The sequence below is a fragment of the Pinus tabuliformis genome, chromosome 8, assembly GCF_031772625.1.
Source record: "Pinus tabuliformis cultivar Carrire ecotype Pingquan chromosome 8, CPIR1, whole genome shotgun sequence".
Taxonomy (NCBI): domain Eukaryota; kingdom Viridiplantae; phylum Streptophyta; class Pinopsida; order Pinales; family Pinaceae; genus Pinus; species Pinus tabuliformis.
In genome coordinates this window covers 207,307,420-207,327,992 of record NC_142294.1, presented here as the reverse complement: position 1 = coordinate 207,327,992, position 20,573 = coordinate 207,307,420, and the positions used below count along the sequence as shown (strand labels likewise).

Sequence of the window (20,573 nt, the reverse complement as noted above, 5' to 3'; positions counted from 1 at the left end):
TTATTCGTTTCAAATACCTAAGAAGGAAGAGCCTGGCATATTGGCTCAGGAGAAAGCAATTAGGCTCTCCTAGGGGATCTCCTATTTGGCAAAGCCTGCGGAAAATTGGCAAATTTTTTCTGGAAAATTTATTCTGGCATTTCCAAACAGGTAAAAATATTCTCATTGGAAAAGATTGTTTTATGAGTGGTTCTGAAGTGATTGAGATACAAAAGCCTCTGCTAAACTTTCTCCACAGACAAGGTATTTTTATTGGGAAAGTCTTATTGCTGAATGGAATGGTCCCATCCCCCAGTGGAAGGAAGCTGAACATATGCGGATGCCAGCAGACATTGCCTCACTGTGGGACAACATTAAAGTTCGACTCAGGAACTGTGGAATCTTTCGTTCAAAGGAGCATGATAATCTCATCTGGAGAAGTTCTAAGGTTTTATATGAGGTCCAAGTTAAAGATGTTTATAAAGATTTGATAAGCAAAGTTCCTTCTCTGCTCAAGCCGTCCTTTCCGTCCATTCTATGGAAAATAGGTTGCCCCTTAAAAATGATCCTGTTTTCGTGGCTGGCATTTCACAACAGGAATCTTTCTTGGGATAACTTAAGGAAGCGAGGGTGGCAGGGACTGGGTGTTTGCTCCATCTGTTGGGCTGAAGAAGAAACCAATTTCCACCTTTTCTTTCCCTGCAAGAAGACTCGTCTTCTGTGGTGGAATCTGGAGAATGCCCATGGTGTCCAGCACTTATCTCATTCTTCGACTGCTGATGCGTTCTTATGGTGCAGCCTTCAAAAGAAATCATGGAGATCAATCTTCATCATTACGGTATGGTGCATATGGAAATGGCGCAATAAGGTTGTCTTCAATGGCAAGGTCCCCCAGCACTTGGAAATTTTATCCTCCATCACTTCTATTTTTGAATCAATCCCGCAAAGCTCATCTAAGATTCCTCTCCAGAAAGAAAGTGTGATTCAGCAGGACCTGTCTGTCATGCCGAGAGCCTTCTTCGATGAGGGTGAGCAGGATGGCCAATGTGGCTGCAGGGTTTATATTGTGGTAAATGAAAGCTGTCATTTTCATCTGTTCTGGAATGGAGGCTAGTTCAAACAGTAAGGTGGAAGTGATGGCCCTTGCTGGCCTTCTTCATTTTTGTCTTTTTCTCAATCTTCAGGATGTTTCCATCTTTGGTGATTCTAAGGTCTTGGTTGATGGTCTCCGTGGTAAGAATACATAAGAAATCTGCAACTCTATGGTTGGATTGAGAGGATTAACTTTTTATGCAACAGATCTAAGGGTGTTTCCATTCGTCATATCAAGAGGGATCTTAACCATGCTGCAGATGACTTATCCAAAAAAGGTCTCTGGGTGGCTCCAGGATTATGGTTCTTGCAGGTTTCTTTTGAGGGCAACGTTATCTCCATTTAGGACTTTCTCCCTCCTAATTTCTAATCCTTGTTCTGATTCTAGCTCTTTCTTCTTTCTCTGGTTTTGTTTCAAGAAAGCTCTGATATATCTTTATGGTAGATGAATGTTTCCATTTGCTAATCATGCTGTTCCAGTGATCGCAGGTTCTTCATGAGTGTTTACATTATACAGTTGCTGGATGCAGTATGCTAGGTCTCGCTTCTTTTTTATGATTGTGATTTGCTATGGGCTGCGTGTCCGCCATAGCTTCAATCCTGGTTTAATTAGGAGTTTTGGTTCAGATACTGTTCAATGGGAGTTTTTGGATTATGCTGATCCTATTTTAGGCTCATATATGTGGAACATTTATGTTTTTTAGTTGGGATAAAATATCTTGTATGTTTTTAATTTACAAAGACCAGATGAACTGATATAATGTCATTGTTTATATTACTGATATAAATGAAATATAGCTTTTTTCGGCCTCAAAAAAATATTTAACTTTCACCCAAGGTTGGGATTATCAAACATATTGTAAGTTTTTTTAAATGAAGTTTGGTGATGGTATTTTAAAATTATGAATGTATTTGAGAATTTTATTATTATTATTATTATTATTTTTGAGTCAAACTCTATTACCAAAAGTTAAGTTGATTGTCTTGTTAAATTTTATTGCTGCGTTTAAGTGACATTTGGTTGTTTAGTTGATTGTCTTGTTAAATTTCATTGCCGAGTTTAGGTGACATTTGGTTGTCTGGTCAAATTGCTTGTTAGCTTTTTATATAGTTTTAAAAACCAGATTAGCCTAGAAAATAATAGAAATTTTGGCAAGATTATAATAAATCTGGCAGAAATTTTTGAAAATTTATGTTATAGTTGTCAAACTTCAAAATTTTGAATGCTCCTAAATTCTTAATGACACTGAATCCATTTTCACCATCAAAATAACTATTTTTTTTTTTTTTGTAAGCTGGGGTGGGACTCTCCGATTTACATGTCCATTATGTACCCCTCTACGGGGGAAGGGTAGCCCAAGATTTCAACCCAAGACTTCCGGTTCGGTGAGACTTCATTTCCACGGCCCTTGCTGCTTGAGCTACCCCATGTGAACATCAAAATAACTATTGAAACACTCTAACAATCTAATTTTTTTTTATAGAAAATTCCATTGAAAAAAAAAAAAAGTAAACATCCACTGAATTTGTTGAGTACCAATGCACCATAACCCCAACATAAATAATACCTTTTCACTTAAAGTCAAGTTGATCACAAGTATTAATACCTTTTCACTTAAAGTCAAGTTGATCACAAGTATTGGTCACTAAATGAACTAGAAATAGAAAATAAATTAGTACTTTTACACTCCACGTGATGTCAAGTTGCATGAAAGTGGTTGAGTACAACTGAATCAGAACCCAAAAATAAATTAATACTTATGGTGGCTTTTGCACCTGCAAAAAGTCAAGTTGGTTGTAGTTCTTGAGTATTAAATGAACCAGAACCAGAAACTAAATTAATATTTTACACACAACCGGCTTTTGCATCTAACTATAGGTACTGTTGTTAATACTTTTACAGGTCACCTAAAGTCAAGTTGCTTGAAAGTAATTGAGTACGAATGGACCAGAATCAGAAATAATTGATAGTCATGGTGGGCCCACCCTCGTGGAGACATTCAGCCCAATTTGGGGAAGAGAAACCCTAATCTTGCTAGAGCTTTGGTGGTGGGAATGATAAAATCTGGTACGCCTCTGGTTTGGAAGAACTTGTGCTCTCAAACTCCTGGTGTAATGGGGTTTGGACTGCAGCGAATGTGTTCACCAGCCATTTGAAAAGGGTTGTGCAGGATGTGAAACTGCTCATTTCTTTGCCCAATCTTTCAGCGACATTTGAGCGTCTGAACAATCTAACAGCAGCAAACATATCAGAGATCGGAAATGGGATGTTGGTCAGCTCGACTCAGAGAGTGAGTTCGATTTTCCTCCAAGTGGTGGATGCGGGGAACCTGGTTTTGTTGGAAATGCAATACAGAGGGGAACCAGATAGCAACATCCGAATTAATGATGCATATGGCACGCAGAGTGTTGTTAAGACTCTGCTGCTTCAGACCATCAACAACAGCTTTAAGGTACGCGGTTCATTTGATTCCATCATTTGGGTAACGGTCTCCAAACGTTACGATATCTTAAACTACAAGATTGCATTGCCAGTAGATAAAACTGACAGAACTTTCTAGACAAATCTAATTTGGAAGGGCAAAAATATAGGCTGTGGTCTTATTTAAGTGATACTTTCTTTTTTCTTGTACTAGATGATGTGGAAGAGTCTTGAACTGCAAACCCTAGGAGGGTCATAATGACGGAGGTTACTACTAGGAATAAAGAAGTGTGTACAAGTATGGAAGCTGATGAGATAGCAAGAGTGAAACCGCTACCCGTAGAGGGGGGTTGGCAGTTGTTTTGTTGCATAGCATTTCCAAATGGAAGTGTTCATGATGAAATAGGAACCTTTGCCAGGAAAATCGCAGTGAAATGCAAGGGTACGTCACTGCCTATAAATGTAGTGGTTGCCCCATTGAGAAACTATACTTATCAAGATAAGTGGAAACATGGTTTACATCATATGCACAAGATAGATGACAAGTTTTATGGCCTGCCCGATGAAATTGAGGAAAAAACATTTCAACTTTTGAAATGGAGTTGCAATGGTCTACAAGATTATTTGAAGACCCGTTTTGTGTATTTTGCAGCTTTTTCAGAAGACACAGTAATTTACTGTAAAGAGGTCATAGATTTTTGGATTGCAGAAGATCTGGTTTTGTATATTTAACAGCTTTTCCCAAGACAACATAATCCACAGCTAAAGTGGAGAGCTATTTGACACACATAGGGTACAGTTTTATCAACTTCTTAACGGGTCGTTGTTTGATTGAGCTTGTAAAAACGGATAGCGTGGATGTGATTGAAGCTGTTGAAATACACCATGTCCTTCCTGATCAGCCGATTCCCATTGCCTAGCAGGAACACAGGTGTTATTTCAAAGTATTTGAAAAAACTCCCCACGGAGTTGCCATGTTTGATAGCTCAATGTACTGGAACCCAAAGTTGGAGGAGTTGGAGTAGGTTACGGGTTTTCCAAGCTAAAGATGTTCGACTCTTTGGGTAATAGAGTTGTTGGGAGATGTTGGGGCAGTGGCAGCCGAAAGTGGAAGTTGAGGGTTGGGAGAGTGGGCATCACCTTTAGCTGTGCTCAAGTGTTTTAGTCTAAGTTATTGGAGAAATTGAAGACTATTGTGCAATAAAAAAAATTATACTCGTTTAAAGGATCTGCAAAGTTCGTGCCGTCTCAGGTTTTTTAAGTCCTATTAAAATCACTGATCTAGAGGGGATTATGGGAAATTGATTAAAGAGGAAAAACTGTAGCTGGGAGTGACCTGCAAAGTTTGCGCCGTCACAGGATTCTATAAGTCAGGATAAAATTGCAAAACCTGGAATATCTTTGCCTTCGCCTTTGGCAGTGTGCTGTGGAGCGATTGGGTTAATGAATTTCGAAAGCTTGCATACCTTGATAGCCGGATCTGTAAGCAGCTGAAAGAGCTACCCCGCAAAGTTGCTTGGAGATATACTCGAACCAGAAGTTCGAAGAGTTGGAGTAGGGGATGAGTTTTCCAAAGCTACAGGTGTTGACCCTTTGGGGAATACAGTCAGAGTGTGTTGGGGCAGTGGCAGCAAAAAGTGGAAGTGGAACTGCGAGAGTGGGCGTCACCCTGACCCGTGCTGAAGTCTCTTCGTGTATAATTATATTATTCGGATAATTAGAAGACATTGCGTGGGAATGGTAGAAGTTTAAATGAAACAGGAGGTGACAGACAATGGTGGGGATGCAAATCAATGGAAGATTCTAATCTGATGAAAATAGAAAGTGGGAGAAGTTGAAATGCTATACTATTTGTAAAGGTAAATAAATGTTTTTCCTTCATATTCACAGGTAACAAGAGGAACAACAGTGAGGCTGCTCCTCTCTGCCTAAAGGGCAAAAAAGAAAAGGCCAATAATTTGTTTGGCAATCGTCTTACCTGTGGGCAGACTATAAAAAATGATTACTGAATAAATTAATAAAAGGGTAATTGATTTAGTGCATTTTGTATGAAGTGATGCAATTAGTATTTGAATTTTGTATAAATGTTAATAGCTCATTCAGCAATCTGATTTCTGTTTATTGTGTGGATAGTTTATATTTGAATTTTGTATAAATGTTAATAGCTCATATTAGGTAATCTGATTTCTGTTTTATTGTGTGGATAGTTTATATTCAACAATCTATTTGTTTTTATACTTTGAACATAAATCATTTGTGTTTTGACAATTGGACACAAACAGGAAAGTCATCTGCCATCAAAACAGATAATATTTAGTTATCAGTACCAATTCAAACCTGTAGGTCTTTGCAAATGTATTTCGAGAAATTGTTGCTCATGGATTATTGAATTTACATGAAAGGAAGACGATTTATCCAGAATGCAGCGCGGGGAAGCTAAGCTAAGTCGCGAGGCTTGATGATCTAAAACGCCGCAATACCGCAGGGAACCAATAAACGCCGCAAGGTCTATCAATACTGTAGTATGTACAAGGGAGCCAGCTAAACCGAAATAAGACCTCAATCAATAGTGGCCAAAACACCCATAACGGGATAATAGGCTTGATTGGTTCTCGGTGCTTTCGTTATCTGGCCACTCTTCAGGTGTTTTAGTTAGCTCGCCCCTTATCGATCAATGGAATGTGACCCGTCTGAACCTGAAAGTGACAATGAAAGTTCATTATCTTTTTGTAGCACTGGCTGCTGTTTGACGCCCACTGAGCTCATAAATCTGTTTATTTAATGTAATACGAATGTAGATTCACGTTAATAAATGTTCTTACAAATTCCTCGTGGAACCCAGGCTCTGCATATAATTGCTAGATATGCAGGTATCATGTGAGGAGTCATTAAAGGAAACAGAGGAAATTTTTACATGGGTGTTGCAAACAATTAGTTTGGACAAATTCCTTATTCCTACTTCCCTCAGTTTCTTGATCTAATTTATGTAGTTTAAAGGGTAAAAATTGAAAGTGAAGCTCAAAGCTTATCATCTCATTATGGCACTGGCTACTGATCATCTGATCATCTAATTATGGCACTGGCTACCATTGGATGCAAGTTTTATTTAAACAGGTTATGTAAAATTGTTAAGAATATTTTTTTTGTTATGATTATTTTATTTTGTCAAAAATCAAATAAGTGGTTTTAAATTGAATTTCTGTTTAAGATTTTATCAAATATGTGATTTTTAGTTTCTTTTGGCATTTATACTCAGTTCAATATTTTTCTATTTTCCAGTTTTTATATTTGATTTATGTAGTTTAAATGTTGAAACTTGAAAGTGAAACTGAAAGTTAATCATCTCCTTAAGGGGCTGGCCATAGTTAGAGGTAAATTTTATTTAATCATGTTTATGTAAAGTTATTATGATTATTATTTTTTTTTTTGAGAATCAAAAGAATTATGTTAAATTGTATTTAATAAATTTTTTATTATAAAATTTCAGTATTTCAAATTTTATTAAATATGTAAATTTTAATTTATCTTAATATTTATATAAGATTTCTAATTTTTCCTTTTCTTTTCTTTTATAAAAATAATTTAGATTCCTATTTAATATTCTTAACTTCGGGTTATTTTCAAGAATAATCCAGCTTTAACATGTTCTTTCATCAATTTAAGCGTTGCCTTAATTGATAAGTCATATGACCTCCTTCATAACCTCAACTTGAATTTAGATATATCAAACAATATAACCTCAACTTGAATTCAAGTTGAGATATAGTAGACAATATCTGATGCCTTTTATATATCTCTAAGTTCTCGGACAATGTCTCCAAATATTCCTTTTTTATTTATTTTAGACAAATTATACAGACGTAGTCCTTATACCATGTAAACAATATCTCCAAATATTCTTTATTTATTTAGACAAATTATACAGACGTAGTCCACGTCTTTATACCATGTAAACAATATCTCCAAATATTCTTTATTTATTTTTAGACCAATTATACAGGCGTAGTCCTTATATAAATCCATGCTCTCCTTGCATGAAGAGTATTTGCTTTGATGCTGACCATGTAATCATTTTCTATTAAAGGTTGTCATTTTCCTTTTTGGAAAAATAAACCTCAACTTTGCAGGCATACTATTGGTGGGTAGCTTGGACATTGGCCATGGAGCCTGGCCAATTCCAATGCATTTGCTCAGATTTCTCTTCATATTTAACACACTAGATGATAGTTGTGCTAATGATAACATGTTTATTATTCTTTCACGTTAATTTTTTTTTTAAATATATATAAATAAATTTGATCTAATTTTAAGTGATATTTTAATTTGTTTTGATTAAATAAAATTAAAAAACAAAAAACAAAAACTTTAGATAATCAAAAAGATTAAATTTAACTTACAATTTATATATATATATATATATATATATATATTTAAACATTCAACAAATTTGGTTATTTTTAAATATTCAAATTTAAAATTGTGATATTTTGTTTTTTTTTATTTAAAATTTGATGATATAATTTTTATCTATTATAAATGTATAAATTTAATAATTTAATTTATGATTATATTTTGAGAAAAAAAAAAGACCACCAGGCTTTGTATTCATGGTGAATAGATACACTGTAAAAAAAAGATTATTAGAAAAAAATATATAAAAAATATTTAAGTTATATTAAATTTAATTAAAAAATATTTAAATTATATTAAACTTGATTAAATAACCAAGGTTAATATTTTGAAAAGTGAGTTTGAGATGGAGTTGTTCCATCGCTTGTGTTCTTTTGTTCATTACAAGTAGAAGTATGCATTTAAAGTGCTATTTATAATGTTATTGCTCGTTATAAATATGAAGTGTTGTTTAAAAAATAAATTGAGCTATTACTAATATTAATAATCTCTAGATCTATTAATATATTAAACATAAATATATTAACATTTTACTCAACTATTATTATTAATATTCTCTAGATTTATGATTTTTAACACATATATGGTTAACATATTACTTAAATAATAAGCAAAACAAACAAAAAAGTATTAAAATAATATTAGTATGTAGCATTTCATAAGTTTATCATTCTAGATTTTAATGGCATTCAAAACATTAAAAAATATATTGATATTAAACACTAATAATACATTGAATAACTATTTATCTAATAATATTATTATAGTTAAATAATTTGATCAAATATAATATTAGTCCTGGTCCCCATCCCTTGGACCACTCTAATTGGCTAGTCAAATCTAGTGGTTTCATGGTCAAATATAGTTGTTGGTCCAGTCTAGTCCGATATTGTTGTTTTCCAGTCAAACCTAGTTGTTGGAACATTTGCTCTCCCTATTTAACATGCAGCCATGAACTGATTCTTCAACCACCCTCGTTGGTTTGAAGCCCGTCAACAAATGTATTATTGTGTGATTTAGGGCGAATTTTTTTCTCATAAAATAAATTGAGATTAAGAAAAATATGTATACCTATATTTGTTGTATAAGTAATAAAAGTAGTAAAGATGTATTTTCTCTTTATATAATAATATTTTAATTTTAAAATCACATTTAAATTAGACATCAAATTGATGTATAATGCTTTTAAATCTAAGGTTGTAATCAAGTTAGACATTAAATTGATGTATAAAACTTCCTTATTTGTGAGATAAAGAATCCATCTCTATACAACAATTTGATTGCTAAATTTAGGAAGACATACATATTTGACTTGGATTGGATTGGATTTGAAGTTATAACCTTATAATAACCATACACGCATTTAAGCACGGATCTAACATGAGAGGGATCGAATTTCTTCATCACCTGCAAACTTATTTGAGAATGCAAAATAGAAATTAGATTTTGTTATTAATATAATTTTAAGTATACTTCAATATTAATCCATATTAAAGTATTGTCTCCATATCCCACTGGATATTTTATTATATACAACGTTAAAATATTTATGTCAACATTTTTTTTGTAGAAATATATTTTTTCTATTAAATTTCTCTTATGTGATTTCTACACAAAGACTTTGCTTAATTTATATCATGGGTTGTCAAAACCTAAAACTCAAAAACGGCTAATGGTAAAAGTTCATATGTATCTATACATAGAAAAAAATGTTAAAAGAAAATTATTGTTGTTATAAATTAATAACAAAAAAAACCATTTTAATGTCCGTTGATCTATGTTGGTTATAGCTAAAGAATATTTTATTTGTATTTTAAAAGGGACACTTGCCAACTCCAAATTGAGTATGGAAATACTTACACGTTGCCTTCACAATGGGCGGCAGAATACACTAAAGAATATTTTATTTGTATTTTAAAAGGGACATATGTCAACTCCAAATTGAGCACGGACATACTTACACATTGCCTTCACATTGGGTTGGACACATGTCAACTCCAAATTGAGCACGGACATACTTACAAATCGCCTTCACACTGAGTTGTAGAATGAGCTTCTTGGCTCAACCAATCTTTCAATATGCTTAAATTGTATTGACTTAATCCCCAATAAGAGTAATTTTTAAATCTTCAAGTCCACATTCTAAACATGCCGCAATTTTCCGTGCTTGTTGAATTAAGCTCAAGCCAAATACCCCAAGCAATGGAGAGGGGAAGAGCCTTGTGGGAGTTATGGGAGATAGATAAGCTGAACCAAATTTGAAAAGTTTCTTCAACCTACATTCCTTCCCAAGAAAAAGAGCAACCTGTCATTCCAAACCTAACTTGCAAAGCTCAAGGAATGAAAAGATGATGACTTGACTCCGATGCATTTTTGCACAAATAACACATGTTGGTTTTATATATATATATATATATATCAACTGAAAAAAAAAACAAAACAAAAACAAAACAAAAACAAAAAACAAAAACAGAAAAATCAACTTGGGATTAAAACAATTTAGCTAGGTCTTATATATATATATATATAAAGTAATTGAAAAAAAAAAAAATCTTGGGATTTAAACATTTTAGCTATGTCATATATATATAAAGTAATTGAAAAAAAAAAATCTGAATTAAAAGATTTTAGCTAGTCTCACTATTCTACATATTCACTGGTTTTCACCTATTTTTTGGGCCATTTTTGACCTATTTTTGGGTCATTTTCACTTAAATACAACAATGATTTGTTGAAATTGCAAGTTTAAATAATGTAGTTTAAACAATCCAATCCAAGTGTCCAAAGAGATTTTCAAAGCATTGAATCCATTTATGCATTCAAAAATGCAATTTAAATTATGAAAAATTACACACACATACACACACACATATATCAAATTATGTGGTGATCAAATCTATGGAAGTGCAAATATTTGGTTAATTTGGCATTTTAAAAGAAGTTCAGACCTAAGTGCAAGTATTTTGTTAATTAGACATTTTAAAAGAGGTTTGGACCTAAAGAGATTTAATGCCTCTCAAAACTTGTTAACTCCGTGTTTAAGATGAATCCATACTTGTTATAAACATGAGTTAGTTATAAACATTAACTATTGAAAGTTAATGATCTAATTTTAAGAATTACTTGGAATGTGAATAACAATTCCTCACAGAGTTAAGAGACTATTTGTAACAACCCAAGTTGCATTAGATAATAATAATTAAAAAAAAATTAGATTCGTTAAAAACTTAATGAAATTTTGATACACTCTTAAAAGAAGTTTATTATTATTTTTATGATTAATGTTTTAATCTGGAAAGGTAAACTCACGGGAAAGCCCACAAGATTCCCCAATTTCCAGACGGTTGGGAAGGACAATTATTTTCCTACCTCTTAGAGATTTAAAGGAAAATCTTGGAGGAGAGGAGGGGTTCTTTCTTTATGGGAAGAAGTTTAGAGGAGGACATTGGTTGGAGGCAGGACGCTGCGAAAGAGCGAATTCCTGAGCTAGTTAGGATGAGTGGAAGGCTCTAAGTCGAATAGAAGACTGTAAATTCTCGTTGGGCTAAGTGAAACTTTGATGCCACTCAACTGACGAAAAGGACTTTCAGTCGAATTCATTGTCTGGAAATTGGGAGAGCGGGAGAATTAGACGTAATAGCCATTCTCATTGGTACGGAGGAGTGGTCTTCTTGAATGATTTTTCCAAATCAGATTATCATAATGCAAATAAGTACTAAAACGATCAAATTATTTATTTTTATATGTGTTTACGTAAGAGGACGTTTTTATTAAATATTAATGGATATGGAAAAGGTTTGACTTTATTGGAATTGTTATCTGTCAACATTCATTAAAGAACCAAGGAAAGAATGACTATTAGGAAAATGTTTTGGAGAAATGATTGTTTATCTGTATAAAATGTTTTCATAAAGGAAATCTGTGATTAGAACAGTTACAAAAAAAAAATGTTTAAATTCATGTAGAATGTCTCTTCTGGAATAACATTCATGTAGAATGTCTCCTCTGGAATAACAATCAGGGTTAGGTGGTCACCCTGTAGAAGTAGGTAAGAAGGGGACAAAGAAACAATTGAACAAGTAATGATCCAAAATTAAACAAAAATTAAATTATGAATTTGATTTAGGAAATGGGTTAGTTCCTGAAGCTAGGCAGTTCGTCCGCTGCTAGAAACAGTGCCGACACTTTTAAAAGGGTACACCAACAAGATATACAAATAGACGAACTGAAACTGCAAACAGTACTGTAGATAAATCCAGAGTTATGCAACATATAACCATTTGATACACTTCGACAATCACTGTAATTCTTCCAGACATGCAATTTAAAATTCAAGACAGTAAACGAATGAACTTCATTCAACCACTGAAAATTAACTCCCAACATGACTAGAAATTGGTATATTCAATTGAACTCCTAAGAGCAATATCGTAGTCTCTATATTAATATTTATCATATTTCTCTTATGATGTGGGAGAGCTAGACCTTACTAATCAATTAACTCCCAACAGGACAAGAAATTGGTATATTCAATTGAACGCCTAAGAGAAATATCTTAGTCTTTATCATAATATTTATCATCTTTCTCTTATGATGTGGGAGAGCTAGACCTTACTAATCAATTTCTTTTACAGTTAAAGGAATTTGTAACAAATTTTGTTAAAACCAGTGGAACTTATAATAGAAGGATTTCGATGGCAAGATGTTAGGAAACTGACTTATTTTAAGAACCTGTAGGTTATGTAAGAGAAGAAAAAATTATTACAACTATGCAATGGAAACAAATCAACAAAATATAACTTTTAAACAATTTTGTACAAGAACTCCTAACCCCTTGCCATACTTGCAGAGAGGAAATTACCATTCATTCATTATAGGACATTATTGTGTAATTAACCTTTTAAGAAAGTCAAACCACCGTAAATAACGAGAAACGATATCTGCCCCTAAATCATATTATAGCCCAGGGAAAATGTAACAAAAGGATCTGAGTACAAAATACTGCTGGATAATCAAAATAGAAAATGAGTCTCCATAAATTACAGAACTTGACATAACAGAAATGCAATAGACAGTTCCCTTATCGGAACCGACCGTAACTTCTAACTCATACCAGACATATTGAATTAACCTTCAAACCCTAGGGCTAGCTAGTCAAAAACTATGTATGTAATGTGGATGGGTTCATAAAACAAATACTGAAACCCTAGCCATAAGATTACTATAAGCCAATGAGGAAGAAAACAGGGTGAGTTAACAGTGCCATGTAGGATAACCTAATTCAATACTAAACGGAAGAGATAATGCGACTGTTGTGAAAATACCTTGGTAGCCAACATCAATCAGAACCCGTAATCATTTACCTGCAAAGAAACAAAGATGTAGGTTAATTTAAATTGTAGCTTCAAACCTAGTAACAAAGCAAAAGTAAAACCCAGCAAACAACTGGTGTTGGTTCTCACTTGTCAAGGGTAGTTGGCCATGTTGTAGTGGTGTGGGGAAAACACTGGTAAAAACCACTGAAATATTCATTAAGAATAACCGAGGAACTATGTTGTAAGTACCTGCGCCCAAGGCCAACCGAGGCACTAGTGAATAGCTTATCGTGGATGTTGGGAGCTGAGCCTGCAATCACCAGCATATGGTGATCAAGGAATATAAAAACAAAAATTGCTAAATGAGCTATGGTGTTGACAACCATGGCTTAGAAAAACCAGAGAGTGTACATGTGGCTAACAATCGTTGAACTTTACCCAAAACCCTACAGGAGATGGATTGCAAATCTCCAAGTGGTTGTGTTGAGGATAATGAATGTCGGATGGGGCTGGGGAGGCAGTCAGTTACCTCAACTGCCCTGGAGCAACCTTCATAGTTAGATTCACTCTTTATAGATCTATGACTCAGATGAGGACAAACAATCCTAGCAACGGGATCGATATGGAGAGTCATTAATTGGGTAGATACTCCTCATAGTGTGTCAATCATCTGTAGATCGACACTTGGTACGGGGTAGATTATTACTCATTGTCAGAATGAATGAAAACATATGCACATTATAGCTGAAAGCTGTAAATACCACCCATTAAATATGTCGAAACCTTAGACCTGTAGATTCATTAGGTGTGAGGCATATGAAACCATGCAAATAAGGAGGGGAATATTAATCAAGTGCATTTGTTTGGAAACTTTGCAAATCACCTAATACTAAACTATTGTGATGCTTATCATAATGTAATTCACTTTATAAATGTTTTATGATTGATTAAGCAATAAAGTGATAAATAAGGAAAAAGAGGATATTTTTATTTTGCTAAGTTTTAATTTATTCATATGAGTAGTATTAGATGGGATGGACATCTTAGAAGTGGTATCAGAGCCCATAGGTTTCAACACTGTGACATGAATGGACAATGCATAATAACACAATACTTTTGTTGCACATAAGGGAGCAGAACATGCGAAGAGGGACATCATCTACTCCATCAAGGAGGATGACCACTGAAGAGGAATTTACACCATTCACAGGAGCCAACCCAGAGATGTGGGTGCAGTTAAGAGAAGGCACCTGTAGTAACACATATGTGATGTTGTTGGAAACAGTTCAACAACTTCAGACTGAAATGGAAAATTTGAGAGCTGACAATGAAAGATTAAGACTAGAAAAAGAAAGAATTTTGAAGAGTCTTTCCGATAAACAAAACCAAAGGCATCCAACTCCCAGCCCCGAAGATGAAAACATAAATGAGGAACACCAACAAAGAGCAGAGTATTTTGGAATGGATGGAAGTCGAATGGATAATGAGGAAGGTTCAGAAAATGTTTCAGGTGGCAAGGGAAACAAAAGACAAAAGACCAACCTACAAGGAGAATTCAAGAAGATTAAACCTCCCACGTTTGATGGAGAAAAGGAAGAGGTTGTTGAGGCCTCGTTGATAAATATGAACAAATACTTTCAAATTTATGAGTATGAAGATAATTTAAAGGCCAAATTGGAAATTTACCAATTACAAGGTAAAGCCACCCTATGGTGGGAAGAAATTAAAACAACGTGGGGAGTAGATGAACAAGAAGTTTCCTAGGATAATTTCCAAAAACATTTCAAAGATAGATATTTAACAGAGCGATTTTATGATGAAAAGGCAAAAGAGTTTCATGATTTGAGGTTGGGGCAACAATCTATGGATGAGTTTGTGACTAAGTTTACGTCCCTATTAAGATATGTACCTTATATTTGGGAGGAAAAAGCTAAAGTACAACTATTTGTTAGCAGTTTGCCAACTTTCATGAAAGAAAGAATAGAGTTTGACAATCCAAAATCCATGGACGAAGCCATACGAAAAGCCAAAATTTGTTATCAACAGATGAAGCAGAAAGGAGAAAGTAGAAAACGTTGGTCAAATAAAAAGGGACAGAAAAATTTATCAAATGTTAAAAATGCAAAAAATTCCAATTCTAGGAACATGCAAAGGAAATCACATAGTGGGTTTGCTGATAAAAATCAAGTTAAGCCTAGACCGCCCAGTGAAAATCGGATAACTAAACTATCCAGGAAGCCAAAGGCCAACCAACAACAGAAACCACCATTGCAATGTTTGGGGTTGTGGAGAACCCCACTACTAAAAAAATTGCCCCCATCGTACCAGGACATGGCTAGCAAATGTTCAAGAAGCCTCCGTGGTCAGAGATTTGGCAAGAAGTATTCCCCAGATAAATGCAGCCCTGGAGGACAACCAAGCCAAGTATCAACCTACTATGGTGGAATTCGAAGGTAAAATAGCTAATCATCATGTATCCATTCTGATAGACCTAGGTGTGAGTTTGAGTTATGTTAGCCCTAAAATAGTTGAGTTGTGTCACTTATCCTCCACTAAATTTAAAACCCCTTGGTTAGTATAGTTGGCCACCAAAGCTAAGCGTGGGGTGACAGCGAAAGTAAAAAGCTATCCATTAGAAATAGCGGGATGACTAGTGACTGCAAACTTGAATATGTTGCCTTTAGGATCATATGATATACTCATTGGGATGGATTAGTTAGAGAAGCATTGTTTGGTAGTAAATTGCAAGGACAAAACTATTAGTTACCTCTCGGAAGAGGGTGTTAGACAATAAATTCAGGGAATTAAAAGAGATGTTAAGCTACGAACAATCATTTCCAATTAGTTAAGTAAATGTATTCGAAAGGGTTGTCAGGTGTATGTTTTCCAAATAGGCTATACCAATTCCATGGAGAAGACAACTACCTTAGGGGACATGTTATTTAGAAATTTGTGGATGTGTTTCTTGAAGAGATACTGGGATTACCACCTAAAAAGGATATTGGTTTCACCATAGAATTAATTCTGGGGGTTGCCCTAGTGTCAAAATCCCCTTACCGAATGAGTATACCCGAGTTAATTGAACTCAAGATGCAACTACAAGAGTTGTTGGATAAAGGCTACATTCACCCAAGTGTGTCACCTTGGGGGGCGCCCATACTTTTCATAAAGAAAAAAAATGGTAAGTTACAGTTGTGCATTGATTACCGACAACTTAATAAGCTAACCATCAAGAATAAATACCAACTGTCAATAATAAATACCCACTGCCAAGGATAGATGATCTATTTGATCAGGTTAAAGGGGCCACTATATTTTCTAAGATTGACTTGTGATCGGGTTACCATCATATTAGAATAAGAGAAGAAGATATTTGCAAAACAATGTTTAGAACACATTATGGGCATTATGAATTTATTGTGTTACCATTCAGACTCACCAATACTCTAACAACCTTTATGAGTCTGGTGAATGGCATCTTTCACCCTTATTTAGGCAAATTTGTTTTAATATTTATTGATGATAATATGATCTACTCCAAGAATTTGGAGGAACATAAAGAACACCTCCATATAGTATTGCAAGTTCTGCGGGAGAATCAGTTGTACGCTAAATACAACAAATGTGATTTTTATAAAGACCAGATCCAATATCTAGGACATATTATCTCATCAGACGGTATAACTGTAGACCCTGAGAAAATTAGAACCATCATGAAATGGTATGTACCTAAAACTGTGGCATATATTAGATCTTTCATGGGTTTGGTAGGTTACTACCGACGATTTATAAATGGATTCTCCAAAATTTTTTATCCTATTACCTCTTTGCAGAGAAAGAGAAGAGCCTTCCGCTAGACAATTGAATGTCAGCACAACTTCGAACTCTTGAAACAGTTATTAACCACAACCCCTGTACTAAAGGTAGCGGACCCTAAGAAGGAATTTACTATATGCACGAATGCTTGTCAAGAGGGGGTTGGCGGTGTGATGATGCAGGAAGGAAAAGTGATAGCTTATGAATAACGTAAGCTAAAGGATCATGAACAAAGGTATTCAACATATGATCTAGAATTGACAGCAGTGGTGCATGCCCTGGAAATGTGGTGACATTATTTATTAGGAAAAAAAGTTCCTCTTAATGATAGACCATAGCAGTTTAACAAGTTTCTTCAAGTAGCCCAATTTAAATGCACAACAAGCAAGGTGGACTGCTTTCTTGAGAGAATTTGATTTTGACATTAAACATTTGAAAGGAAAGGAAAATCAGGTGGCTGATGCCTTAAGTAGGAAATTGCATCACATATATGAAATATCATTCAACAAGATAGAAATTAATTTCTCAAATCAAATTAGAGAAGCTCCTATGAAAGACCCCAAATACGAATTCTTGTGGCAGCAAGCTAAGCAAGTACAAGATTCCGGAAAACAAACTGATTATGGAATAAATAAAGACCAATTGTTGACTTTTAGAGGGAGAATTTATGTGCCAAATAAAAAAGCTATTAGGCAGTATATGTTAGATGAAATTCACAAGAGTCCATATATGGCACATCCGGGCTATCAAAAGTTATTTTCTACAATTAAAAAGGGTTACTTTTTGGCCAGGTATGAGAAGAGATATCATAGAATACTTGGCTAAATGCTTAGAGTGTCAGCAAGTTAAAGCGGAACATCAACATTTCCCTGGTCTGCTTCACCCACTTTCTATTCTCGAGTGGAAATGGGATACAATTACATTGGATTTTATAATAGGTTTGCCTAGATCCAGGTAGCAAAGTTTTTCCATCATGGTGGTGGTGGAAAAGTTAAGAAAAAAAACTCATTTATTCATGTCAAATCCACTTATAAAACTGTAGAAATTGTTGATATATTCATGAAAGAAATTTTTAGATTGCACATGCTGCCTAAAGTAGTGATATCCGACAAAGATGTTAAGTTCACCTCTGCCTTTTGGAAAGCCTTATTGGCTGGTTTTGGAACTCAAATTCAATTTAGCACTTCATATCACCCACAAACTGATGAGCAAACTGAACGGGATAATCAAGTTTTGGAAAACATGTTAAGGATGTATGTAATGCAACAACCAACTAAGTCGAAAGAGTACCTTCACTTAGTTGAATTTTCATACAACTACAACTATCATGAATATCTAAAGATGAGCCCATTTGAAGTGTTGTATGGCAAGAGGCGTAGAACACCAACTAACTGGGGCAGTCTCAAGGATAAATTAATCCTGGGGCCAGATATGTTGATAGAAATGGAGTAGACAATGAGAAAGGTACGACAAAATTTAAAAGCTTCCCAAGATAGACAAAAATCTTACGCTGATAAGAAAAGAACATATAGAGAATTTCATGTTGGTGATCATGTATATGTGAGAGTGAAGCCCAAAAAATGTTCCTTAAGATGGGGGAGTTGTATGAAGTTAGCTCCTCACTACTATGGACCTTTTCAAATTTTGGAAAGAATAGGTCCAATAGCTTATCAACTTGCATTACCCAGTCACTTACGAGTCCACATTGTGTGTGTGTATATATATATGTATATATAACCTGATACACATCATTAATTAGCAAGATGTGCAGGTAAAGTGGGCATTAACAACATATGTGAGTGTGTGTGTGTGTTTTTTTTCTTTCCTTGATATGATACTGCACGATTAACTTATACATGGTTGATGATACAGGTCGACTCAGATGGAGAGTTTCTGGTAAAACCTCTATGTATTCTAGAACATAGAGAAATAATGCTGCAGAGGCGAGCTATCACCCAAGTTAAAGTGCAGTGGAAGCACTTTAGCCCAAAGGAAGCTACTTGGGAAGATGAAAGCTTTGTGCGACAAGCTTATCCTAGTTTGCTTCAAGATTGGGTAAACACCAAGGACGATGTTATGCGTAAGGGGGGAGAGAAGCAACACCCCAAGTTACATTAGATAAAAAAAACAATTAGAATTACTATTAATTACTTTTATGTTGAATTTGTGTTATGCGTAAGGGGGGAGAGAGGTAACACCCCAAGTTACATTAAATAAAAAAACAATTAGAATTACTATTAATTACTTTTATGTTGAATTTGGTAATTTTTAGGTTGGTTAAGAACCTAATGAAATTTTGATACACTCTTAAAAGAAGTTTATTATTATTTTTATGATTAATGTTTAATCTAGAAAGGAAAACTCACAGGAAGACCCATAAGATCTCCCAATTTCCAGACAATTGGGAAGGACAATTAATTTACTACCTCTTAGATATTTAAAGGAAAATCTTGGAGGAGAGGAGGGTTGGCTGGTTGTTTTTTGACCGGAATAAGCTTAGAGGAGGATATTGGTTGGAAGCAGGACGTTGCCAAAGAGATAATTCCTGAGCTGGTTAGGGCCAATGGAAGGCTATAAGTCGTATAGAAGACTGTAAGTTCTGGCTTGGCTAAGTGAAGCCCTGATGCCACTGAACTGGCCAAGAAGGATTCTCAGTCGAACTCACTGTCTGGAAATTGGGAGAGTTCGGGGGGAGAAATGGACGTAATAGTCATTCTCATTGGTAGGGAGGAGTGGTCTTCCTAAACAAGTTTTTTTGGATTGGATTATCATAATGCAAATAAGTATTGAAACTATCAAACTATTTATTTTTATATGTGTCTGCGTAAGAGGAGGTTTCTAATTAAATATTAACGGATATGGAAAAGGTTTGACTCTGTTGGAATTGTTATCTATCAACATTCATTAAATAATTGAGGAAAGAATCACTGTTAGGGAAATGTTCTGGAGAACTAATTGTTTATTTGTATAGAATGTTTTCATAAAGGAAATCTATGATTAGAACAGTCACAAAAAAAATTTGTTTAAATTCATGTAGAATGTCTTGTAGAAGTCAGTAAGAAGGGGACAAAGGAACAATTGAACAAGTAATGTTCCAAAATTAAACAAAAATTAAATTATGAATTTGATTCAGGAAACATGTTAGTTCCTGAAGCTACACAGTTCACCAGCTGCTAGGAACAGTCTTGAGACCTTTAAAAGGGTAAACCAACAAGATATACAAATAGACAAACTAAAACTGCAAATAGTATCGTAGATAAACCCTGAGCTATGCAACATATAACCATTTGATACACTTCGACAATAATTGTAATTCTTCCAGACTTGCAATTTTAAATTCAAACAGTAAACGAATGAACTTCATTCAATCACTGGAAATTAACTACCAATAGGACAAGAAATTGATATATTCAATTAAACGCCTAAGAGAAATATCGTAGTCGCTATAATAATATTTATCATCTTTCTTTTTGCTGCGGGAGAGTTGCACCTTAGTAATCAATTTCTTTTATAGTTAAAGGAATTTGTAATAGATTCTA

General features: G+C 34.4%; 1 protein-coding gene across 4 annotated transcripts; it reads right to left on the bottom strand.

The window, feature by feature from the left end:
• Positions 1–12,827: 12,827 nt before the first annotated feature.
• On the bottom strand, positions 12,828–14,157 carry LOC149234863 (uncharacterized). 4 transcript variants are annotated; one of them, XM_089371973.1, is made up of 3 exons: positions 13,657–14,157; positions 13,468–13,528; positions 12,828–13,266 (listed from the first exon to the last, which is right to left on the bottom strand). In XM_089371973.1, exons 1-3 carry the CDS (start codon positions 13,850–13,852, stop codon positions 13,263–13,265), a joined length of 261 nt encoding a protein of 86 aa, XP_089228099.1. In that variant the 5' UTR covers positions 13,853–14,157; the 3' UTR covers positions 12,828–13,262. The 4 variants fall into 4 exon arrangements, with proteins under 4 accessions (XP_089228099.1, XP_089228097.1, XP_089228098.1 ...); XM_089371971.1 differs by having other exon boundaries at positions 13,366–13,528; positions 13,657–14,123; XM_089371972.1 differs by having other exon boundaries at positions 13,630–14,117.
• Positions 14,158–20,573: the final 6,416 nt, after the last annotated feature.